This window comes from Diceros bicornis, chromosome 11 (genome assembly GCF_020826845.1).
Source record: "Diceros bicornis minor isolate mBicDic1 chromosome 11, mDicBic1.mat.cur, whole genome shotgun sequence".
NCBI lineage: Eukaryota > Metazoa > Chordata > Mammalia > Perissodactyla > Rhinocerotidae > Diceros > Diceros bicornis.
This window is the reverse complement of record NC_080750.1, coordinates 43,695,229-43,719,764: the sequence shown is the minus strand read 5'-3', so window position 1 is coordinate 43,719,764 and position 24,536 is coordinate 43,695,229. Positions and strand designations below refer to the sequence as shown.

The 24,536-nt window shown below is 38.0% G+C and overlaps 1 protein-coding gene across 1 annotated transcript in view; it reads right to left on the bottom strand.

The window, feature by feature from the left end:
• Positions 1-23,767, bottom strand: part of GUCY1B1 (guanylate cyclase 1 soluble subunit beta 1) — a 45,478-nt gene extending 21,711 nt beyond the window's left edge. The window contains exons 1-4 of the mRNA XM_058550245.1: positions 23,684-23,767; positions 22,957-23,030; positions 8,568-8,668; positions 6,934-7,052 (exon numbers count right to left, since the gene is read on the bottom strand). Coding sequence (XP_058406228.1) covers positions 6,934-7,052; positions 8,568-8,668; positions 22,957-23,030; positions 23,684-23,686 — 297 coding nt within the window. The 5' untranslated portion in view covers positions 23,687-23,767. The remainder of the gene's footprint in view (positions 1-6,933; positions 7,053-8,567; positions 8,669-22,956; positions 23,031-23,683) is intronic.
• Positions 23,768-24,536: the final 769 nt, after the last annotated feature.

The following is a 24,536-nucleotide window of genomic DNA, read 5'->3' as shown; positions in this document are numbered from 1 at the left end:
CAAAAAAATAAATAAATAAATAAACTCATGTTAAAAAAAAAAATCCCTTGGGCTGGCCTTGGGGCATAGTGGTTAAGTTTGCATGCTCCGCTTTGGGGATTTGCAGGTTTGGATCCTGGGTGTGGACCTACACATTGCTTATCAAGCCATGCTGTGGCGGCGTCCCAGATACAAAGTAGAGGAAGATTGGCACAGATGTTAGCACAGGGCCAATATTCCTCAGCACAAAGAAGAGGATTGGCAACAGATGTTAGCTCAGGGCTAATCTTCCTCACCAAAACGAAAAAAAAAAAATCCCTCTTACATAATACTACATTGGACAATCAATATTTTGTGAAATTGTGAAAATATATGCCAGTTATTCAAAGAGAAAACTGTCTTATAATTCTAAAATACTCATCTTCCTTTAAAAGTCCTACCTTGTCAATTTGAAAATTGCAAGTTACAGAAATTGGCATTTTGGATGTTGAGAAAACAGTTCCTTTTGAAATTCAAAAGTTAAAAATAAAGTGGATGGTGCATTTTTTTCTAAGAAATATTATAAATAATTTAGGGAAATATTAGAATTTCACAGCTGTTCAGGAAAATCCTCATATTTCCCAAAATAACACTTTGCACAAACATTTAAGAATTTTAGATCAGTCATCAATCCTAGATTGCTCCTGGTGGGTTGGCCAAATCACAAGGCTGTGTTTTAGAAGCCAAAACCCGGGGCCAACATGAATTGAAGGAAATCCCACCACAGGCTGAACAGAGACACTGGCAGAGGAACTCCCACGTATCTGAATTGAGTGAATGAGTGAAACTACTGTCAAACCAAAATTAGTTAAAAGAGCCAGTGTTTCCAGCAAATTATGACAGACTGTTTGTTTGATTATTCAACTGAGATTTCTATGAATATCTAAAGAGGCCCATAGTTTAAATCTTGAGTGGTCTCTAAGATTGCATATTGCTCGTTAATAGTCAACTTGGAGGTTTTCGATGCTCCTCTTAAAGGGTTTTTTTTTTAAAGGGTTTTTCTTTCCCCCCAAAGCCCCAGTAGATAGTTGTACGTCATAGCTGCATATCCTTCTAGTTGCTGTATGTGGGACGCGGCCTCAGCATGGCCGGAGAAGCGCTGCGTAGGTGCGCCCGGGATCCGAATCCGGGCCGCCAGTAGCGGAGTGCGCGCACTTAACTGCTAAGCCACGGGGCCGGCCCTCCATGCTCATTTTAATTTCATTTTACCTCTGTAAAATTATAGCAGAGGTAAAGAGCACATAATGTAATAATAATGTAATACCATTGAAAATGAGTTGGTAGCCCTGCTGTGGATTGATTTGGGATCCATTCCCAGAGGCCATTTATTATCTTATTTTATCAAATATGGCCTAATCAAAGCTCCTGACTCATCTGTAAATATGTGTATAATTGTACACAAACATACTAACACAGACACAAAAAAATAAAGAGGGGGCCAGCCCAGCGGCATAATGGTTGAGTTCGCGCACTCCGCTTCAGCAGCCTGGGGTTCGTGGGTTCAGATCCTGGGCACAGACATACACACAGCTCATCAAGCCATGCTGTGGTGGCAACCCACATACAAAATAGAGGAAGACTGGCATGGATGTTAGCTCAGGCCCAATCTTCCTCACCAAAAAAAAGAAAAGAGAGAAAAAAACAATACACAGAATGCTGTTCCAATTATCCATTGCTGCACATCAAAGCACCCCAAAACTTATTGGCTTAAAACAACAATTTATTGTTATCTCATGATTCTGTGGGTTGTCTGGACTTAGGAAGTTCTTCGGTTGGAGTCAGATGGAAGTTGGGGATGGAGTCATCATAATGCTCTACCAGGCTGGTTTCCCAAGATGGATCACTCAAATGGCTGGCAGTTGTTGCTGGCTCTTTGCTGGGAGCTCAGCTAGTGCTGCTATGTGAGAGCAGACACATGGTCTTCCATGTGTCTTGGGCTTTTCGTTTCGTGTGGCTGGGTTCCTAGAGGGAGCATCCCAAGAGCAACTGTTCCAAGAAATTCAAGAATTCTTATGAACTAGCCTAGGAAGTGCCAAAATGTTACTTCTGCCACATTTTATTGGTCCAATAATCACTAAAGCCAGCCCAGATTCAAGGGAAGGGGAATTTCACCTATTGATGGAGGAGAGGCCAAACCACATGGCAAAAGAGCACATGAGATGGGAGATATGAGTGCAGTGATTTGGGGAAAATACAATTTGCAATAATGCAATAGGACACTGGAAAGTAGAGATGAGCACGTATTAAGGTGGAAATACCATTAAATCGGACAATCCTTACTGGCTGTTTTCTGATGGAGCTGTCAAATCCTATATATTCTCTGCAGTGTTTTGATCAATATACTAGAAGCTTCAGACAGAAATTTACTACAGCAGCAGAACAGAACCACACATTTTATTCTTAATTTAAGAAAAAGAGGTAGAATAGAGAAAAAAATCCTTGCTGAAATATGGTCTTATCTTTAAGATGATACATCCAGGTAAAATGTATAAAATCCAAAAAATCAAAATAAAAATGTATTTCTATTTTTCTTTATCTCTTTTTGATAAATCAGGTTTTCACTTACTAAGTCAACCAAATGATAATAATAAATTCGAAGGATTATCTACTTTTATCAATAGTCCACAAATTGATGGTTTTACAAGAGATTAAGAAAAATCAATTACAAACTATGTAATGTCTAGGGAAAAGTAATGTTTCTAAAAAGCTTCCTCTAAAAATATTTCTTGTATTTTATTACTTTTGCCATTTACGGTTTTAAGCTACTTTTTGTTGAGGTCTTGAGGTACATTAAAAATAAGCCAAATGCAAAATTTTTAAAATTGAATTTGGGAGCACAAGACAGATTAGATAAGGAGGGCCATGAATTTGATATTTGTAGCAAGCCTTCCAAAGGGGGGCTGTCCACTATTTAAATAGTTAAAATTGTTAAATTGTTCAAATTGATTAATCAAAGGAAATGAAAAAATTCATGTGAAAACCAATTATTTTTCTTGAACTAAACTACATACAGTATCTATACAGTATGTCCTTGAATATAAAATTTCTGTAAAGGACAGAAATATTATCTCAATAAAATAGCCTGGACAAAATAAAATATATATATACATAGAATTTAATAATTTTATTTATTTATTTTTCCCCCAAAGCCCCAGTAGATAGTTGTATGTCATAGCTGCACATCCTTCTAGCCGCTGCATGTGGGACGCGGCCCCAGCATGGCCAGAGAAGCGGTGCGTCGGCGCGCGTCCGGGATCCCAACCCAGGCCGCCAGCAGCGGAGCACGCGCACTCAACCGCTAAGCCACGGGGCCGGCCCTATATACACAGAATTTAGAATTAACTAATTCTATCATTCAAAGACTCTCTTTTGATTGCCTATTATATGCTGTGCCTGGTACTCAGAAAACTTTTAAAAATTATTTCAAGGAAAGCAAAAATATGTATATTTAATAGAGAGCCATTCTTAATAATGTATTCAACTGAGAGGCTGGGGAGAGAGAACTTCCAAGGAAGTCCTCCTTGGAACAATGAGTGATCAGAACTCCCCAGTCTAACGCAATGGTCAAATGATTTCTTGGGTTATGATTTCAGCAGCTATTTTATTTTTCCCTGAGAGCTTCAAATGGAAATACTAGGATGAACATTTAAAAAGTTTCAACAGATACAATAACATAACTTGTAAATTAACTAATAAACACTAATTTGCCATGTCCACAGGAAAAGAAAATTACTCTAGTGTGTCTGTCTATTCTTCTATATTTCCAACTATGATTCATCTCCAAATAAAGTTATATAGTCTCACTCAAAATAGGTTTTTGTTATCCTTAATAAAAGAATTAATCTTGAGCGATTGGTTTATCTGCTTCCTATTTTTATACAAACAACAAATCTTCATTAATAAAAAAAAATATATATATATATTCATTCATTCCCAGATACACAAATTGCATCAGAGGAGATATCATCATTAAGACATTATGCATGGTCTCTGGTTTCATGAAGTTTACATTCCAGCCCAACAAACAGGAAATGATAATATAGGGTGAGAACAACCGTAGCTGAGAAAACAGAGTGTATTATGAAAACGTGAGAAATGCGAATTACCCTGACTCAGATAGGGTAGAGATTGGAAAGAGGAGTGGAGACTTTCTGGAAGAAGTAATTTGACCAGCAGGATAAATAAGATTTATCCAGGTGACAGGAGCAGGAACAGTGCTCCAGACAAAGGGAAGAGCAGGTGCAAAGGCTCAGAGGATAGGAGAGGAAGATTAAAAAAAAAAGATTCTAAAAGAAGTTCTGTTTGGCTGGGCTGGGGGAAAGGAAGAGGAAGGATGGCTAGAGGATGCAACTAGTTTCAATTGTTTTAATTATTTTCAACATTTTCCAATGACCAATGGGGAGTCACTGCAGGGTTTAAGCAAGAAATGATATGATGAGATATATTCGCATTTTAGAAAAATCACTAGAGTTACAGACAGGAGAAGAGATTGCAGGAGTCATGAAGAGAGGGAGGGAAACTATCCAACCTCTAGATAATGGCAGACTCTCCCAGGGAAGTATAGGGAAAATGAAGAAAAGTGGTAGAATTCTCAAAATTCAGTGTTTAGGAAATAGACCGTAAGGATTTGGTGATTGGTTAAAATTGGGGGTGAAAGAGAAAGAAAAGTCTTTAAACTCTCTTTAAAACAAGGCCCAGTGTATCTCAATCTTTAGTGAAGGGTTGACGTCTACCACAAAGAATGTTTTATTAATTTATGCAACGACAAATGTCAATTTTTATATGTGAGTTAGGATCTTAACACAATTTATGAAAATCAGTTGCTTTATTTATAATCACTTATATAGAAAAAAAGTCCATTTAATTTCTACGTGGTTAGCCTAATCATTACATATCTACTTTAAAGAAAAGCAATATTTTAATACATTCAATTTGCTCTTAGGATATGCAATTTCAAAATCAGGAAAAAAAAGAATTAGATCAAAAATGTACAATATTGATGAAAACTTCATAGTAGTATAACTTTCTAGTTTCTTCATTGTTCACCCTCACACTGAAAGAAAAATAAAATAAAACTGTATGTAACTTAAAGATATGTTAACTAAAGCTGCCTATTGACTTTGAAGTAAAAGGACTTAGAACTATTTAAAATAACGCTGTCCAACGGAAATAGGAGGCAATAAAAGCCATTAAAGCAAGCCACAAATACTAATCACATATGTAATGTTAAATTTTCTGGTAGCCATGCTAAAAAAAGGAAACAAACAAACAAAAAAAACAGGTGAAATTAATTTAATGACATATTTTATACAATTCAATATATCCAAAATATTATAACTTCCACATGTAATCAATATAAAATATTTATGAGCTATTTTGGCATTCTTTTTGTACTGTCTTTGAAATCTGGCGTGTGTTTTACACACAGCACATCACATTTCAAATGCTTAGTAGCCACACGTGGCTAGCGGCTATCCTACTAGATAGCGCAGCTCTAGAACATAGAGAAACGCACAAGAGACTGCTTGCTCTCTTACTGTGCCATTGAGATTGGCACGAGTAAAGGTTAAAAAAAAAAAATTTGTAAATCCCTTTGAGTACTTGCTTTGTTACGTACATGTAGCCATTGAGAGAGAAACTTATAATTAAGAAAGAGGAACTGCGAGTTGAAACTTTGCTGATAAGGTGACAGGAGTCTACAAAGTATTAAAAATGGAATATGTATTCAAAACTCCAAAATCCCAAAATACTCTTAAATATCAAACTCTAATCCATTTAAAATAATTCACCGAAATAGAGCCTGTTAAAGCTTAATTTATATACCTCCTGGCAGCTACCTCATTTGGAAGTGGCAGCTTTTTTTTGACACCAGTAGTTTGGTAAATCCATGGCAGGGGATAGCAAACCGGTTTCCATCTTGATTTAACACTGGTTTAAGTTTATAAGAAAAATGTCACTATGTAAACAACAGACATTTTGATTAAACACTAAAGTTCTTATTTTGGCTGTTAAATCAATAACGCAGCTGGACTGAAAGTAGTTTACATTCCCTCAAAACTGGGCTTTGGTTCAGCTAGTATTGCAGTGACATCATTTTCCAGCAAGATCTGGCTGCTTTCAGCAGCCGGTTTAGAAATATCCTTTACAAACAACCACATAATTTTCAATGTTAACACATTTCAAAAAGGGGGTCTCACAAATCCTAGTGCTTAAAATAGGACAGTCAATCCAGAAATAGCCTCTCATCTAATGTGTAATTTACTAGTAAAAACTTTTAAGGTAATGTTAACAAGAATAGAAGACAAATGCCTTTGGTGACATTATTTATCTTGCACTTCACCTGAAACTGACTTGGGAAGGTCTCCTATTTTCCTTTCTATAGTAGATTAATTAATATGTTACTTGGCGCAATGGTTCTCAGATTTGTTTTGATGGCAGAGCACCTGAAACCCATGATACTTTCTCCTAAACAACGAGCTCTGGGTAGAACGTCCTAGATACTGAAATACTATTTAATTATGCTATACAAGTTAGGAATACCTTTCAAATAGAAAGCGAGACCATGGTATGCATCTAAAACATAAAAGGACAACTACTAGCACACAGAACCATTTATAAAAAGGCAGTTGAACAGGTCGCAATAGGCCATGTTGAGTTTTTCAGAAGACATTAATGTACAACTTGCATATTCAGCATCAGCAACCAAAAGTTAAGGAAAAAGTATGAAGCAAAAATGCTAAAATGTATCCAAGACCACCCAATAACTATTATTTCATGTGAATCAAAAACAAGTCACTGTGATTCCATTTCAGCAGCAAGACACTGGCATCAACATGCTGAACAGGAGTATTCTAGAGCTTATATTTAAGAATCACAAACTCAGACCATTTAACTACAGCACCTCAAATTGCTTACCTGTAGAAATTCTCTGACGTTAGATCCCAGGACGCGCAAGATTGTATCATAACCAGATTCTTGACAAAAGACAAAAAACATCTTCCCAAACATTTGGAGGATTTCTCCAGCATTGAGATCTATTTTATAAGTTTGAGAGAACAACAAGAACAAAAAACATATTATAGGTGGAATATTGTTAATGGGAAGAATGAAGATAAGTGCACAGTAAAAAAATTTTAAATATCCTCAATTTGTGTGCAGAGTGAATACAGATCACAGGAAACAATTCTGGCAGGGACAAGACAATGAAATCTGAGAGGACAACATATTAACATGTTAACAGTGTAAATTTGTACTTATAAGTAAGTCAGTTTCTCAGCTTCTATGACAAACTATTTAATTCATTTTGAGCTTTTTAAAACATATATTTAATGTATTATTTATTTTTCCTGAAAAATACAGAAAGATTTTGAAAATTATCAAGAACGCACTTGACAATATTTTGGTATAAATAGTTTTCTTTATATAAGTATATATAATTAATAAGGTGGTTTCATATAGTACATATCCTAATATCCCGCTTTTTTAAATATCCAATTATTAATATTTCCTAAAATTTTTAGATTTTTTTCTGTAATATCAATTTTAATCCCATCTTATTCAACATAGGGATGCAACAACTTATTTATGGAAATGAAAAATGTAGGCTGTTCCAATTTTTCATAATATAAGTAACTCAGAAATAAAAACATACATAAATCTTAATCAAAGAAATCTAATAATTTCTTTAGAAAAAATTACTAAAGCATTTGAACATTTCTTAAAAGACTTTGACAATGCAAAATAATTTTCCAAAAAAGTTGTCTTAATTTCCTATCAGATTAAAAATGTGTATGGTTTCCCCTTTAACTCTACCCTTTACTAACCAGATACTTACTTTTTTTAATTGCCAAATTTATATGAAAAAAAGATATTTCATGTTTGTTTCAATTTTGATTACTAATGGGGCCGGACATTTTTCTTCTTATTATTAGGAATTTACCATTCTTTTTTTTTTAATTCTTGTATTCTGCAATAGATAGTGTTTGCTCCTCTAATTCTATTTGGCAAAGCTAAAAAGCTTGTTTCCATTCCATCCACACTGTAGCCTCGTTATAAACCAGGCACTATGAGAATAAGGGATACGACTTTGAGAACAACTTTTTTCCATGAAGGTTTTTTTTGAACTTTGCTTTCTTTGCATGAGCTTTATCTGATATAGATCTCAGTTTCCTTTTTCTTTTACCAACAGCTAATAAAACATGATTGCAAAATAAATTTGTGAATAAATATTTTCTGCATACTATACATTTTTAATTACTGCGTTGTTGGCACTGTAACTGAAGTTATTATTATATTATCAATAATTTTTTTCCTTCTCCATGCATGGCTTTTTGTGGGGAGGGGCAGAGAGCTCCTCCTTTCTCTAAAGAGCTTTAAAAGGAAAAATAGGACTCAGCATAGCCTGAGTCTAACGTTGTATGTGAATGTCCTCCACATCAGGGTTGTGCAGTGCACAACCTGTAAAACTATACAATGTTATCTTGGACCAGGCATTCCTTTGGGCTTCTATGTGTAACTTAGCCAAAGAACGAAAGTCACATTTAACTTACTGAGGACTTTGCTTGCAGCAGCAACCAAATCATAAGTTTTAGAATCATCATATATTATTCTGACAAGAAACTGCCCTTCTTCATCTAATTGTGCCTCTTTTCTGGAAAACAAAAGTGAGAGAGAGATGCGGGAAAAAACTGAAATAAAAGAATAGCTACTATAGCCATAATGATTGTATAAACAATGGTTTTGTACCCTAAATAAGATTTGTTTTTGGCAAATTTGTTGAAATCAATGTCACGTACCTAAACGTTTAGTGATTAAGAAATTATTTCACATCCCCCTCCTGAAATTAAAATGACATAGTTAAGTATATTTTAGCAAGACTAACATTTATATAGAACTCTAACGCCCAATACAATACCTGATATTAAACATAATCAAGAAATGTTTCAGTTTAATAAACAGTTAGCAAATATTTGTTGAGTCTCTATATGTGCCAAGCATTGGTCTAGGCATTAGGGCTACAGCGTTTAGTAAAAGAAACAAAAATATCTGACCTGACCTCTTGGAACATATGTATGAGGGGAGACAGATGAAGCATAAAACCAATAAGTAATATATATAATGGTAAATAGTTTGGAGAAAAATAAAGCAGAGAAGGGGGGTAGGGAGCTCCAGAACAGCAGCGGGGAAGCCTCGCTGAGAAGCTGGCAATTGAGTCAAGTCTGAAGGAGCTCTGGGAGTAAGCCATGGGCAATCTGGGGAAGTGTGTTCTGGGCAGAGGGGAGAGCAGGTGCAAAGACCTAGGTGGAAGCAGCCTGGGGTTGGAGGAACAGCAGAGGCCAGTGTGGCTGGAACGGAGGCAGGGTCAGAGTAGCTAGCTGTAAGGGAAAGGATCAGAGAGGTAACAAGGTAGGCAAGGAGATCTGAATTTCAGAGCCCAGAATTTACTAGCTGAATGAACTTGGGCAAATCACATAAAGCACACGAGCATTAAAACCCCTCTTTTCTAAAACAGGAGCAATAATATAACCCACCTTCCACAACTCTAAAGAGATACAGTGTGCAAAAGTATGTTCTAAGCTGCTGAAGCATTATACATGTTACTAATGACCACAGTACTTCCCATGTGGTCTTTAAAAAATTGAAGAGCTATATATAAGACATAAAATTCTCTCTTTTGTTGAACATACACAGCTATTAAATGAAAGAAATATACGTTCACCACCTTGTCTTTTTAATGCCAAGTCAGTGAAATATCTCAAAATTATGAAGATATAATACACAAACACTAACTTATCTTTTGATAAATGCTATATCTTATTAATTCTAATTTCTAATTGTATAAAAATATAAAATATGAGAAAGGAAAAACTTAAAAAAAATCCTCCACTCTTTTGAGATAACCACTGCTTTTGGTTTATGTTTGAATATTCTTGCATATATAACACACACCAGATCATACTGCTTTAAAACCTCCTTTTTTTCCCGCTAAGGAAGATTAGCCCTGAGCTAACACCTGTGCCCATCTTCCTCTATTTTGTAGTGGGTCGACACCATAGCATGGCTTGATGAGCGGTGTGTAGGTCCACGCCTGGGATCCGAACCTGCAAACCCCAGGCCACTGGAGTGGAGCACACGAACTTAACCACTACACCATAGGGCTGGCCCCTAAAACCTCCTTTTTTGACTTAGCATTTGATGGACGTCTTTTCATGTCAACAAGTATATTTTTATACTTGGACTGCATAAAATTGCATTGTACAAACATATTGAAGTTTTAGTAGATATTCAGATTGCTTTTATTTTTTTCACAAGTATACATAATGTTGTGATGAATGTCTTTGTAGCTAATAATTATATTTCTATGTAAAAATAGAAAAAATTCCTAGAAATGGAATTGCTGATTTGAAGAATATGGATAGCCTAATTTTTCTCATTTTGTCACTAATATTTTATACGAAACTACATTGGTCTACAGGTTGAAATTTTGAAGTCTCTGATTTAGGGCAATCTAATAAAATTTAAATAAAATTTAATTAAATATATAATAAAGTGTAAATTAATTAACGTTCTCACTGTGCCCTATTCTCTTTCTTCCAACTGGGATAAATCAAATGATATAAATTTCTGTAATAAACTCAGTTTCTCGAAAACACTCACCAATTCATAACAACTGTTAAGTGAATGAGATACAAACAGAATATACAGTCCCTCTGCATTAAACGGAGGAATGGCTATTTCTCTAGAAATCCCCTAACCATGAGTCAGTGCATTCCTTCTTTCCTTTCTCACATTTTTATAAAATAAACTCCCTTATCTTTTAAGCTTTACTTCCTGAAATAATCAGCCCAACATGCTCCCTGGAGGGAGGATGAAATATAAATTAAACAGTAGTACAGAAAAGGAAATAACCATCTTCTCTTTAAAATTTCACACTGAATTTCAATGAATTATTCAAAAGACTTAGGATTCCTTATTTACATTTATCTTAGAAATCTTTGCGAACTTAGAGTCGCCCTTTAATTACTCTTTTTTTTTCCCCTGAGGGAGGAGTTTTGCCATAAATATTTGAGCACCTATTATGGCCCAGGCACTTTTCTAAGCACTTTATTAGAATATCAATGACCGAAATAGATAAAGATCCCTGTCCTCATAAAGCTTACATTTTAGATGGCAGAAACAAGCAATAAGCAATAAACATAATATATACTCAAATTTTATAAACTATTACAAGGTGTCTAATGCTACAAAAGAAAGCAGATGAGGATAAAGAGATGAGAGTAGGGATGTAGGAGAAAGGGGGGGATGCAATATGAAATACAGTGATCATGGGAGGCTTCCCAGAGAAGTTACCACCTATCTGAGCAAAGACTTCAAGAGGCAAAACTTATTTCTATGACCTAATCTTTCTGGACCCATTTCCCTTCTTTCTGTAGCCCACTCTTCATCTTCTTCTCTTTTCAGGGGAAAAGCTAATTGGAGATATTACAAACACTTTAGTGAGAATTGGTTTAACATATTAAACTGAATAGGAGAATTTACTGTGCAAAAGGAGTAATATCCAAACGAATTAATTTCAGGCAATATGGCCATTGAAGCTAGTAGAAATTTTAAGATAATAAAGCTTTCTCAGTATGTCTCAATTCTCAATACTATTTTCTTCTAACTTCTAGATAAATTTATATTTTGTTCATACTTCATGCTGTCAAATGTTTTAGCCTCCAGAGAGTGCAGAGATATGATAATAGCAACCTCTCAGATATATCTTCCAGATCTATCTGCCATGATTCTTTACCTTTAATGGCAACCTTTAATGGCCTCCCTTCCAATATTATGCTCTTTCTTCTCTCCTTAGTTTGAAGATATTTTTTTACTGTCTACCTGAAATCTCAGAGGATGACTAGCAAATGTAAGAAAAGTTGGGAAATAAGCTAATATGCAGATTACATAAACAATTTACATAATTCAGATAATATTATCTCATAATTCTCCATCCCCCACTTTGTCATAACTTTCAAGCTTTTTTCTTAAAAGCAAAGGATGAATCAACTACATAGATATAACATTTCTAACAAAATTTAAGATCTATTTTCTTTATATGTAGAGTTTCTTTTGTGCTTAAATTATCTAAATTCAGCCAAGTATACTAATCAAATTTTCTAGACTAGCTCATTCTTTTGGAAAATATATATATATATATATATATATATATATATATATTTTTTTTTTTTTTTTTGGTGAGGAAGATTAGCCCTGGGCTAACATCTGTTGCCAATCCCCCTCTTTTTGCTGAGGAGGATTGGCCCTGGGCTAACATCTCTGCCCATCTTCCTCTACTTTATATGTGGGACGCCTGCCACAGCATGGCTTGACAAGTGGTGCATAGGTCCACACCTGGGATCCGAACCTGTGAACCCTGGGTTGCCGAAGCAGAGCGATCGAAGTTAACCACTACACCACTGGGCCGGCCCCTTGGAATATATTTTTTGAGAGTCTACTTTGTTTAAATTGTTGCATCACACAAAGCAATTATGCAATTCCCAATCATTTAAATTATAATTAATTTACATGTGAGGAAAACCACAAGCTCCTTTAAGAAACAATTTAAAATGTTCCCCAAAATGAAAGACTTTGGACACACTTTCTTTTCAATAACTTTTAGATGACAACAAATATCATATGAAGCCGTTGGTAAACTGGAGTAAAATGTATTCATTAGTGCTCGTCTATCAAATGGCAACCAATAGAACTATCATCATATATCCTAGTTTGTGTTATTACATTCTGTTGCTTTCTGTTATTATTATTTTTAAAATCCCTTGGATAACCCCAAATGGATATAGTCTTCCACTATTTCCAAATAGTATGAGTTGCAGTAGTTCATGTTATCTTCACCTATGTACTCAATAACTGTGTTTCAGTCAAGCATTAAATTTTTCTCTGTGGTGCATTACTCAATGAGAGAGGTCAGCAGACAGTATAAATATTTAGAGAGATTATCGGTACATTGGCCTAAATGAGGTTGGATGAGGCAAAAGGGCACTTTCTTTGGCTAACAAGTAGACCTAGACAGAGACAAACTCACTTGGCTTCATCCATATCATAAGTCGTCGTCTTTCCTCACAGAGTGTGCAAAAGAAGCAACTAAGCTAATCCCATGTGCAGCTGCACTAAGCTCGAGCAAGTTCACCTCCTGGTTTTTCAGTTTCCTCATCTGAAAAATTGAGTGACAGCAGTACTTACCTGGAGTCGTGCTGACTGGCAGAATTAATCTATGCAAAGGGCTTAGAATGTGCTTCTCACACACTTAAGGCCCAGTACGTCTAATCGGGACTAGCCCAGTAGTTGAGAAAAAAGATGAAGGAGGAGGGGTAGGAAGAGGAAGAGGAAATGGCGAGCGGAAGAAGAGGGAAAGAGGAATGCAACAAAATCTTAGGGAATTTTTACTTAGCATCAAAATAATTAAACTAAAGGTGCACCTAATGTGTTGATTAGTGGATAGAATTTATTAATTCAAATAGCCAAAAACAAGTTCTATCTCCCCAAAGAATTTTAGAAAATAAAGACCAAACTCTCATCTGGGGACAAAATGAGAAATAATCATATTCTATGTATTTGTAGCCACAATGAGTGTTTAAATATTGAGTAGGTATACACATGAAGAATTTTCCCAGTAGCAATTAATTTCCCACTTACTTTTAGAGATGCTTATTTGTTGGAATTTAAACTGATCATTTATTTATATTAATTACCTTTCCCCAAAAGGGTTGCAGGTATTTGTGTTATGGTGGTGTTCCGTGGTTTTGTGGTTTTGGTTTTTGTGTTTTGTTTTTTTTAATCACTAGTGCCTAACTCAAGGGCCTGAAACAGGGCGTGTGCTCAACAAATGTGTGCATGTTTTAAAAGAAGTGAATGAATTAATTAAATATATTTCCCCTATGTGTTTCCAAACTCCTTACTAAAAAAATCAAACAATCAAACATTACTGGCAAAAGTCCATTGTTTGTTTTCAAACTTAGGAATTTTTTTGCTATTTATTTTTTAAAAGCTAGGTATATAATTTGTCAGAAACATCCAGGCAGCATTTCTCATAACTGCATACTTAAGGAGAACTTCCTTAACTACAAAATGTGAATGTACAAAAACTGAGTTCCTATTCTGACACTGAGTTCCTGCTATTATCCATTTTTTTCAATTAATTTTAGTATATTGCAAGGACTGCTGGCTTTTAGGTAAAGAAGTCTCCCGTGGAGGTATGAAAAGAGTTGTTCTGAAATGGGAGAGCCTGAATGCAGGCATCTTGAATATGGAGTCTCAAAATAAGGTCTGATCTCAGGCAGGAAAGGTTGGCACACATCCAGAAATCAGCCTGACCAATGACAGCTCAACAGGGTACTGATCCTTTAAAAACCATTATCACAGCACATGTTGTATTAAAAGACAGTATGTAGATGTCATCTTGACAATAAATCCTAAGATGGTCCATTTTTAATGAGCTGCCAGGACATCATAAATGCTAGGTTGTCCCCAACTATTATTAAAATTAAAATCTTCCACCATAAAACACAGATAACTATATATAAAAACTGAAAAATTAAAAAAATCTGTTTGCTTTTTTCTGAGTGGTTGTAAGGCATTAATGGCCTCTCAATTTTCAATAGTCCAATCCAGTGATTCCTGATAAGTCTGAATCTCCAAAGGGGAGACTCTAGTTTGAGGGAGCTGCCGAGGGGAGAGACAGGCCCCATAAATGCAGCCATGGCTTCCTGCTTGGACCCTCTTCCAGTCGATAAAGGTCAATTCTTTCAAGTCAGTGTGTTCACTCATCCAAGTACTATAAACTGTAACAGTAAACGCTCTCATGAGTGACACGGATTTAGGCAAAGTAACATCACTCTTGATACATAATTGCATTTTTTTCTGACTGTGTCCAACTTGCCAGGAGACAGTCTCATTAGTAACTGCCCGAATTCTGAAGACACATCCACAGACATTTCATATGAGCCAATTTCAGTAGCTTCATCAGACAAATGAATTCACTTAGATCCTTGTGTGTGCACTTCATCAACCCGCCTTGTGAGCACACCGAGTCACAGCTCTTCTTCTAAAAATAAATAAGAGGCTCAAAATTTATGAGTCTGATTTTCTGTAGTAGATGTCCTGGTTGGTGAATAAAACCACCTTTAAAAATATGACAGCCAAAATCACCTGTACAAGTGCTTGAATATTCCAGGAGAACAAAAACAAAAATGGGTAGTACTAAAGCACAAATACGTTGTGTCCACACTAAATTGGTTGTCTTTGGAAAAGAGAAGGTCATAGGTCCTTCTCTTTGGGGGAGAGCACACAATAGGATCATTACAAGCCTACCTATATTCAAATCCCTGCTCTGAGGATTAATAGCTGAGTGGTCTGAAGCAGGGTTTTAAAGTCTTAAAGCCTCAGTTCCCTTATTTATAAAATGAGAGTAAAGAGCGACTCTATTTTCTATGGTGGTTGTGAGGATTAGGTGAGATAATGAATATAAAGCATTTAGGAGTGTGACTATGGAACCATATGGTAAGCGTTCCACATACATAAATATACATATATTTTGATTATATATATATATTTTTGAATATATATTCAACATTGAATGACATGGTGAGCATTCTCATCGGTTTTTAAATTTAATTTCAGCATTGCAAATATTTATCTACGTCTATGAGACTGACTTTAAACAGTACCACACACACCTGCCTTTTAGACACTTGCTAAAGGATTCAATCTTATCCTGAATCTAATCCCATAACTGTCTTTTGGTATATGAAATTGGTAATTCAACAACAGTGCTCTTAATCCTTTCATTATATCCAAGTATGAACTCTGACCCTTCCAAAAGGAGATGCTATAATTTATTGCTAAATCTTCTGCCTTTGCTGATATAACAAATGCCCATTTCAACAGAGCTTATATTTTATTAAAGAGGAGTTGAAGACGTCACCATTTTGACATAACAAATCCTGGTTACAGAAAAAAAAATATCTGTGATGAATATACATATGCTCTATTCTCTGGAAAGTAAAATGTGGAAGATAATTCATATATATATGGAGTTGGGGGAGAGAGAAAGAGAGAGGCTTTCTCCTAGGCAATAGTTCTAGAAACTAGAGTCTAGTCAGACAAGATAGGCATTAATTAAATAATAATAGAAATACATAATTATAAACTCTTGCACGTACTATGAAGGAAAAATACAGTTTTGGAGGTGAGAAAAGTTTTCCCTTAACAAGTAACATTTGTTTGGCCATCTCAAAGCTGAGACTTATTTACATTTATGGGAGGGGGTGGGGAGAGTGAAGAAAAGGAGACCCTTCTAAGCACAGGAGTTATCCTGACACATATAAACCTCAGCGTGGTTCAGGAACTGAAAACTGGCCCGTGAGGCTGGAGTGCTGAGAGCAAGCGGACATGTGGACTGAATGGTTCTCATGTTTGGGTGATTTGAAGATTGAGCATAAAGAATTTCAATAAAGCAACAATTTAATATTTCATGATTCAACAATGAAGGGCAAGTAGATCAGAACATGCAATAAAACCAAAGCCACAGTACCAAAGAGATACAATAAATACTTCAGAACGTTTACCTTTTACTTGGAATAGAAATTTCTTTAACCTCAATATCTTCTGATATAGAAAAAGGGGCTCCATTTTGCTAGACCTAAACAAAGACCCCCTTTCCCAGCTGTTTCCTCTTTAACAAACAAAGAGGCAAAGGAGCCAACAGAGAAGCAGCAAGTAATCACATTGTCTGAAAGTCACCCTCTGAATTGGCCCAGTGATGCAGATTTCTTTAAGTGGGTTTTCCTGTTGATGTCTGCGCAGTATTGAGCCATAACTATCGCTTTCCAACACATTGAAGAGAAACATTTGCTCGAGTCCCTTATTCTGGAGAGAGGTGACAGAGTAGAAAGGACATTGTTCCTTGCTACCGGCCCCAATGTCTAGTTAATGTTTGCCATAACCAGGTCTGGGTATGTTAAGAGGGAGAAGACAGATTTCCTGATTTCTCCTCTATGCTCATTTTAATGTGCAAAGCTCCCTCTCTGACACACCTAATTAAATAATATGCTTTTACGTTTTTTTTAATTCTCAAAGATTGCAGAATTCAGGGAAAACAAAGTTCCAGCTTGATTTTTGGGGGATACTTCAGATCATTAAAGAAAAACCCTGAGATAAGGCTATGACCTGGTTTATCACCCAGGCGCCATGCTGCTCATCAGACATGGTCCATGTTCTGGGAGAGCTCTATGCAAAGAGCTCACTGGTAGGGATGTGAAGGAGTTTACATGGGACATCTAGCTCCACCTGGAGAAATAGCTTCAAGTGTTAGTGAGCTTATCAACTAACATACTGTGCTTTCCTCTATCTTGCAGGCTAACAGGCAGATCTTTCTACAGAAAAAGGTCCTGATCTTAACAATTATCTAGTTAGCCTATTTTTCAATCTGTATATTAATTTGTTTATTTGTGCTGAGGAAGTTTCTAGGTAAAAAAATTAATATAGTTTCATTTTGGTATGTATACTACATTAGCTCCCATTCTAACTTAAAAGAAGTAGTAAACCTGGCACCAGAAGAGCAAGGTTGGAGTTTTGACGCTTCATCTTTCTGTGGATAATTCCCTAGGACAGTCATTTAACCTCTTGGAAACTCAGCTTTATCATAAAAAAACAAACAAACAAAAAATCATTGAGCTTATATGTGGAATCTAAAAAGGACAAAATTCAGAGAAACAGAGGGTAGAGTGGTGGTTACCAGGGGTTGGGGGGTGGGGGAAAGGGGGAGATATTGCTCAAAGCATACAGACAACCAGGTACAAAATTAACAAGTCTGAGGATCTAATGTACAGCATGGTGGTTATAGCTAATAATACTGTATCATATACTTGATGTTGCTAAGGGGGTAGATCTTAAATATTCTCACCACAAAAAAGAATTGGTAACTGTGGGACAGGATGGAGGTGGTAGCTAATACTGTGATGGTAATCATTTTGCAATTTATAAATGTATCTAATCAACACATTGTACACCTTAAACTTACACAATGTCATGTGTCAATTATATCTCTAGAAACGTGGGGAAAAGCTGGAGCTAGAAAGCCTTTCTCATTTCAAATGGGTGTTGTAGCACTCACGTGAAATTACAGGGAGGAAAGGACTTCGCAAATTTTAAACAGTTTTTATAATATCAAGTACCGTTGATATTATAAAACCTACTTGAGCAAGGCTACAGAAAGGTATAGAATTATAGAGCCTCGTGAATATGAAAATCTGATAAAAATATGGTAAAATGTGGTACACTGTTTTGTTTTAATTTGTTTTGATGAGACGAATACAAAGAGCATATGCTGCATTTTTTAAACAACACATAGGAATTTAGGACTAGAAGAATATAATGTAAGATTGATTCCAAAATAGAACTTGACTGGAAAAACAGAATAATGGAAGTAATAGTTTTCCCATAATCTGCAGAATGGAGAGAAGTGGGACACAGAGAGCCTAGCTGGGGGCTGTTAGTAGCGCAGGACAAGTGCTAAGAGCAAGAAGGAAAGAAGAGTCTAAGACGCAAATCAAATTCATAGTTCTGGTACCAGATGCACAGAATGGATAAAGGAGCAAAAAGTGGAAAATGACAATGAAGTTATCCCAGAGTGATGAGGGAGCATTTACACTGGGGTAGTATGTAGACTTCAACGGGCTATTGTCATTGAAAGGAGAGATTCCTATCTTTCAGGTGAGCTGGGAAAGAGAAAAGTTGAAAAACTTGGATTCTAGAGTAAAATTAATAATAGCTACTCCATTTATTAAGTAACTATATTTTAAGAACCATGTTAAGCAGTTTACAGATATTTTTCAATGTATTACAACAACCCTATAAGGCAGGTGTTATTTTTTCCTTATGAAGTTGAGGCTTGGAAAGTTTAGGCAACTGGGAAAGTCACATAACTAGCTTATACCAAAGCATTTGCTTATATGAACCATAATGATTAATTCCTGATTAGCAAATGCAACTAGATACATTAATTTCAAAACTGGAAGAGAAGAATATACTATCCAAGAGTCAAATGTTTCCATATTTTACAGACAGAAAAATCAAGAAATAATATGATGAAAAATATCCTGTATCTCTAGACTTCATTTGAAAGCAAGGAGTATAGCATTCACTTTTCTATTCTCACTGCCTTAAACACTAGACTATGCTCATTAAAAGTAAGCCTACCTAGAGAAAGAAAGAGGGAATAAATCAATCAAAGAAAAAGTGTGCTTCCCTGCTACAGGTATATCAGATAAAACCATGGTAAACATCTATGTATTCTTTACTCGGGGAAGATGATTGACAGCCTTCTAGAGGGATTTACTCCAATGTTTACCAACTAAGAGTGTCATTACATCATTTTCAAATCTCATACCAAAATTTTGATTCCAACGTTTCTCTCAGATCTTAAAACAGGAGGGCTACTGAATACACTGTGCAGCCCTTTGGAATTTCAAATCTATTTTTAATTTGTTCCTTAACCTGCTCAACTCCAGGCAAAATAATTAGTTTTCAGGAAGGTGTTTTGTTTGTTTGTTTGTTTTTAACAGACTTTTAATCATCTTAGGTTTTTTGCTTTTTGAATCCATCTTTATGTTCCAGTGAAGTTAGAAAATCTAAAGTGGAATGCAGTAGTTCGATGCAACGATGAGTTTTGCCAGGGCTGATGGGAGGATAACAGAGATGATTAAATCAAGTATTTACGTGCTTTTCTAATGTGTTTATCCTGACTTTGAGTTTTTTCTGAAATGATGATTGATTTTTCTTATCACTTAAGAACCATGGCTTCTAGGAAGGACCATCTGAAAATTGAAAGGAATCCAACAAAACAAGATTTGAAGTAGATTCAAGGTCTCTTTTGCTTTTCTGCATGTATTATGGTCTAGATCAGAGGTTGGCAAACTGCAGCCGATGGGTCAATCCAGCCCACCACCTGTTTTTGTCTGGTCCAGGAGCAAAGAATGGTTTTTACATCTTTAAATGGTTAAATTTTAATAGTTATATAGGTACCTACATAATATCCTCGATTTGACTCATGGCCTGCAGCACCTAAAATATTGACTATTTGACCCTTTAAGAGACAGTTTGCCAAGCTTTGGTCTAGAAATTTTTCTTTTTCTTAAAAAGAGGAATTTAAAGCTCTTACAAAATGGTTATATTGTTGGTGAGAGTGTAAGCGGATACTGACATTACAATGAAGAATTTTTGGCTCTTATCCACTTACAATTTTCTGTCTGGAATCTGTTACTTAGGTTTTATTTGTCATTAAATGTTTGGCATCCTTTCATCATGAAGGATGGATGGTCACTTCCTACTAAACCAAAAAAGTATTATATAAAATTTTATAAACATCAACTTAGACAGATTAAAAAGGAAGATGGGAGTTTGGTACTTGAAACAAAATAAAAAATGTTTTTCATATATTTAGTTTTTTATAAAAAGTTAAAACTGAAAGTGTCTTGGACCATTGACTGCAGTGGTCCTTCCTAGAGTAGAGGATGAGGTTGAGAGGAGGGATCAAAATCTTCCAAGGAGCATTTTAAAATTAAACTCCTCCAATTTCTTCTCTCCTGAGCCCAGGCATTGAGCATCTCTCTGCTGTGCTAAGCAAGCACTCTTCCAGGGAGCATGTAGTAATCCCTCTGGGGTACTGACCAGGTTGGAAACCAATGAGCTGCTTTACTCCCTTCAATGCAGAAAGCTGAACAATGTTCTCTAGTCCAGATACTAAACTGTACCCGAGACAAGATGGGCTCCACCAAAAGGGATGCTTAGACAAAAAAGAAACAAAATTAACACCCAGATTACAAACACTAGTTTAACTAAATCTTTCCCTTGCAGGGACACATAATCCTGAGGTAATTTTATAAGAAAAAGACTCATGTGATTTGTACCAGAAAAAAAAATATGTTTTGAATGATTTAAATTATTAGCACTTGAACACATTAAGAATACTGTTCAAAGCTACTTAAAGATAAATTAGTGAGTTAAAAGATATTGTTTAATTAAAAATTAATAAATTGTTTTTTAAAGTAGAATGTAACAATATCCTTAGTGTGATTTGGCATTCAGTTCTTACATCAGTGGAATTTGTATATTTTTAGATATTTGACCCTCTCTGGGGAAAATACGGCCCATACAAACAAATCACCTGACAATTTAATTTTTTTTAAATTTCTGATACATTTCTCTATGCAGTATAATTTTTCATCTCTGTATTCAACAGTGATCTAAATCCATGATGGGTAGGATACACATTCTAAATCTGGTTAAACTAGATAATGACTATTTAACCATATAGTCATCTTTTATTGTGCTCTCAAAATTCTAAACATATTCATTGTCATAGAATATCCACCGGGAAATTTGGGAATCTCCACCTACGGATGAAAAAACATCATGTGGGGGATATGCCTGATGCTTTCATAAATTCACAAAGAAAATCACTTAAGAATAATCCTATACTTGTTACACTGTTTAAAATCCTGCTCTTGATGTCTGCCTTCTCTTTAACTCCGTCTACCAAGCAAAATAAAAATTATGAAGGTATTAATAAGGTGGACAGAAAATCCAAATCCCAAAGTAAACTTTAGTGCCTGGATTCTCATTTGATTCAACCACACACTTCTCTTTATAACATGTAGATGTGCCCTGTGGGTAACACAAATGGCTCACGGAACATGAAACAATGCTTAATGATACAGACTCAAGGGAAGGAAAAATTGCATTCTAGTGCTTCATATTTAACCCTGGTCATTTTCATGGAAATCGACATTTATAAGAAATCAATATCATGTAATTGCAAATAAGGCCTGTTGGAGTTGACTGCTAATTACTGCAATGTATTTAATAAAAATTAGCATGCAAGTACCACCTACTTGATACAACAAAATGAAATCAGGGAGTACCGGAAATGAGTAAATAATAACCATGTGTTCTCCTCTGCCCACCCAGGTAACCACTCCCTCTACCTCCCTGTGAATGGGACAGAGGAATTAGATTGTTGTTCCAATATGAAAATCCATATGTCTGGTTTTGGTGTAGCTAGTTGGTTGTGGTCAGCTATACAAGTTAAATGCAAATTTCACCAGAGTGAGAGAGAAAAAAAAGAGAGAACTTTGTTAAGACTGAAATCCTCAATGTGCCCACCGAGATGACCCACCATTCCAACAGGCTTAAACTCTCAGGTGGCTGTGGTATTTCCGTTCACATCCAGAGAACTGGGCTCACAGCTCTAGACTGAATCTACGACGCCCTCCTGCAACTGACAGCCTTCATCATCGGAGAAACCAAAAAAAAGGGGGGGGGTGGTATTTTGGAAAAATGAAAGGGAAAACATTCCAATTTCACTTTATTACAGATGAATAAATGCGCTTGATTCACAGTAGCTCAAGAAATAGTCTCAAGAGAAGCGAGCTTTAGCATACCGAAAAGGCTTAACTGTTTTATGTGCCCGCATGGTGTGTAAATTATAAACGAGCCAAGGTCTTCCGCTTGTTTCTCAGGCCTCTGGGAGCCTGAACGTCGCGGAGGCCTTTGTGGTCCCCCGGCCCCTCTCCGCGTGGGAGCCGCCGGCCTGCAGAGCCTGGGAGCCGCCCGGGAGCTGGCAGCGCGTTCCCACGCTCGGGCCGGGGCGGGAGGCCGCGGTGACCCCAGGGGCTGCTTCTCCCGGCTCTCGCCCTCGCGGCCCCGCCCCGGCCGCCCCTCCTCTCCGGGTCCGCGCGCCGGAGCGTGGGAGCGCAGCCGCAGCCGCGGGCGGCGGGCGGAGGCATCTCCGAGGATGCGCGCCCGCCACCGAGCAGGGAGCGGAGGACGAAGCGAGGCGCGGGGGCCAGCGCCGGGCGGGAGCTCGAGGAGCCAGTCACTTACTTGATGTCTTCCCACACCTCCGGGCCGTAATTGCGGATCACCAGCAGCTCCAGCGCGTGATTCACGAATCCGTACTGCGGGGACAGGGGGAGACCTGAGCGTCAGGAACCAGCTGTAGGTGGGAAAGGGCTTGAGGGCGAGGCTGCTGCATCTGCTGCCACTGCGCTGGTGTAACCTTGGACCCCACCCCCTGGTTCCGCTCTATTCGGGGTACTCGGTGCTACAGAGGGGCATGAGAGGGGCGCAACCCCCGCCCCAATCAAGAACACATCCTCTCAGTCACCATCCGCCCCACCCCCATGCCACCTCTTACCCCGCTCACCTGTCACTGCTCCGAGGCCGGCTGGGCATCCGGGAAAGCGCGGCGGAGGGGACACGGTCCCGGCACCTCCCCCGCCGCCGGCGCTCAACCTCTCCCACCAGTGAGGCCGCCCGAGCCGAGAAGCCCCCGCGCCTCGGCCGCACGTCCCCTTCCCGAGCTCGGGAAACGGCGACGCGGTGCGGCGCGGCCGACCCCCTACGAAGCAAATCACCTACCGCCCCCGCAGCGACTGGCCACTCTCCCACCTCCCCTACCCCGGACGCAGGCAAACAGCGAGGCTGCTCCCGCGCCCTTCGGGGCGCTCCCCGGCCCCTGCGCCCGTCTCCGGTGGTGCGGCCGGTTCCCTGGAGCAGCCAGGCCCGGCGCGACGCGACGATCCAGCCTGACCCGGCTGAGAGCACTCACCATGGTGTCTGCGCCCGGAGCCGGGGAAGCAGTCCCCACGCAGAAGCGCGGACCACGGCGACCCAGGCGGCGGCTGCAGCGGCGGCAGCGCAACAGGACCGCGGCGGCAGCGTAGAGCTGGAAGGAGCGCCGCAGCCTCGGCCCGCCCTGACTGCCACCTCTTCGCAGCAAATGGCGAGTCGAGCCGCAGGGGGCTGGCTGCTGCCTGCTGGTTTTCAACCAATCAGCAACAGAGGAGGGAATTCGGATGCTCTCCTCGCTGCTGCGCTCCAGTGCCTTCCCACCTCCGCCTGGGTGACAAGGCTTTCATTTGAGGCCATAACAGTGACGACGGAGAAGCCCCAGGCCTGCTCCTTGAATGAATTCCGGGGCAGGTAGAATGCAGCTGTTGTGGTCCCACCAAATGTGTTCTTATCCAAAGGTCTGTCCTCAGGGGTAGCAAAAACTAAGGAGGGGTGTGTGTGTGTTTGTGTACATATTTTGCAACGCACAAGCCTTAAAAAGAATACACTCTCGGTGGCCAGCATCCTCTTTTTTTTTATTGGCATCTTGCAGATAAACATTTCCTTTGTGGTTTGGTCCCTCAACAGTTACGGCAACTGAAAGCTAATAATACTTAGCTTAGCACATTTTACTTTTAGTCAATGAGATTAGTGGAATGAGCCAGCTAAAATTTTCAGTAGTATAATTTGGTGAGTGTCGTGTCAAAACCAGCTCTGCCCATTACTAAACTTCCCTGCAAGACCCAGTGACGTTCTGTGCTTGATCCTAGTGGCACATCTGATCTTACACCGCGGCCAGGAGCCATGACTCCAGGGAGCTTTTAACTGTCTAGAATTTGGCCTCTGTTTGT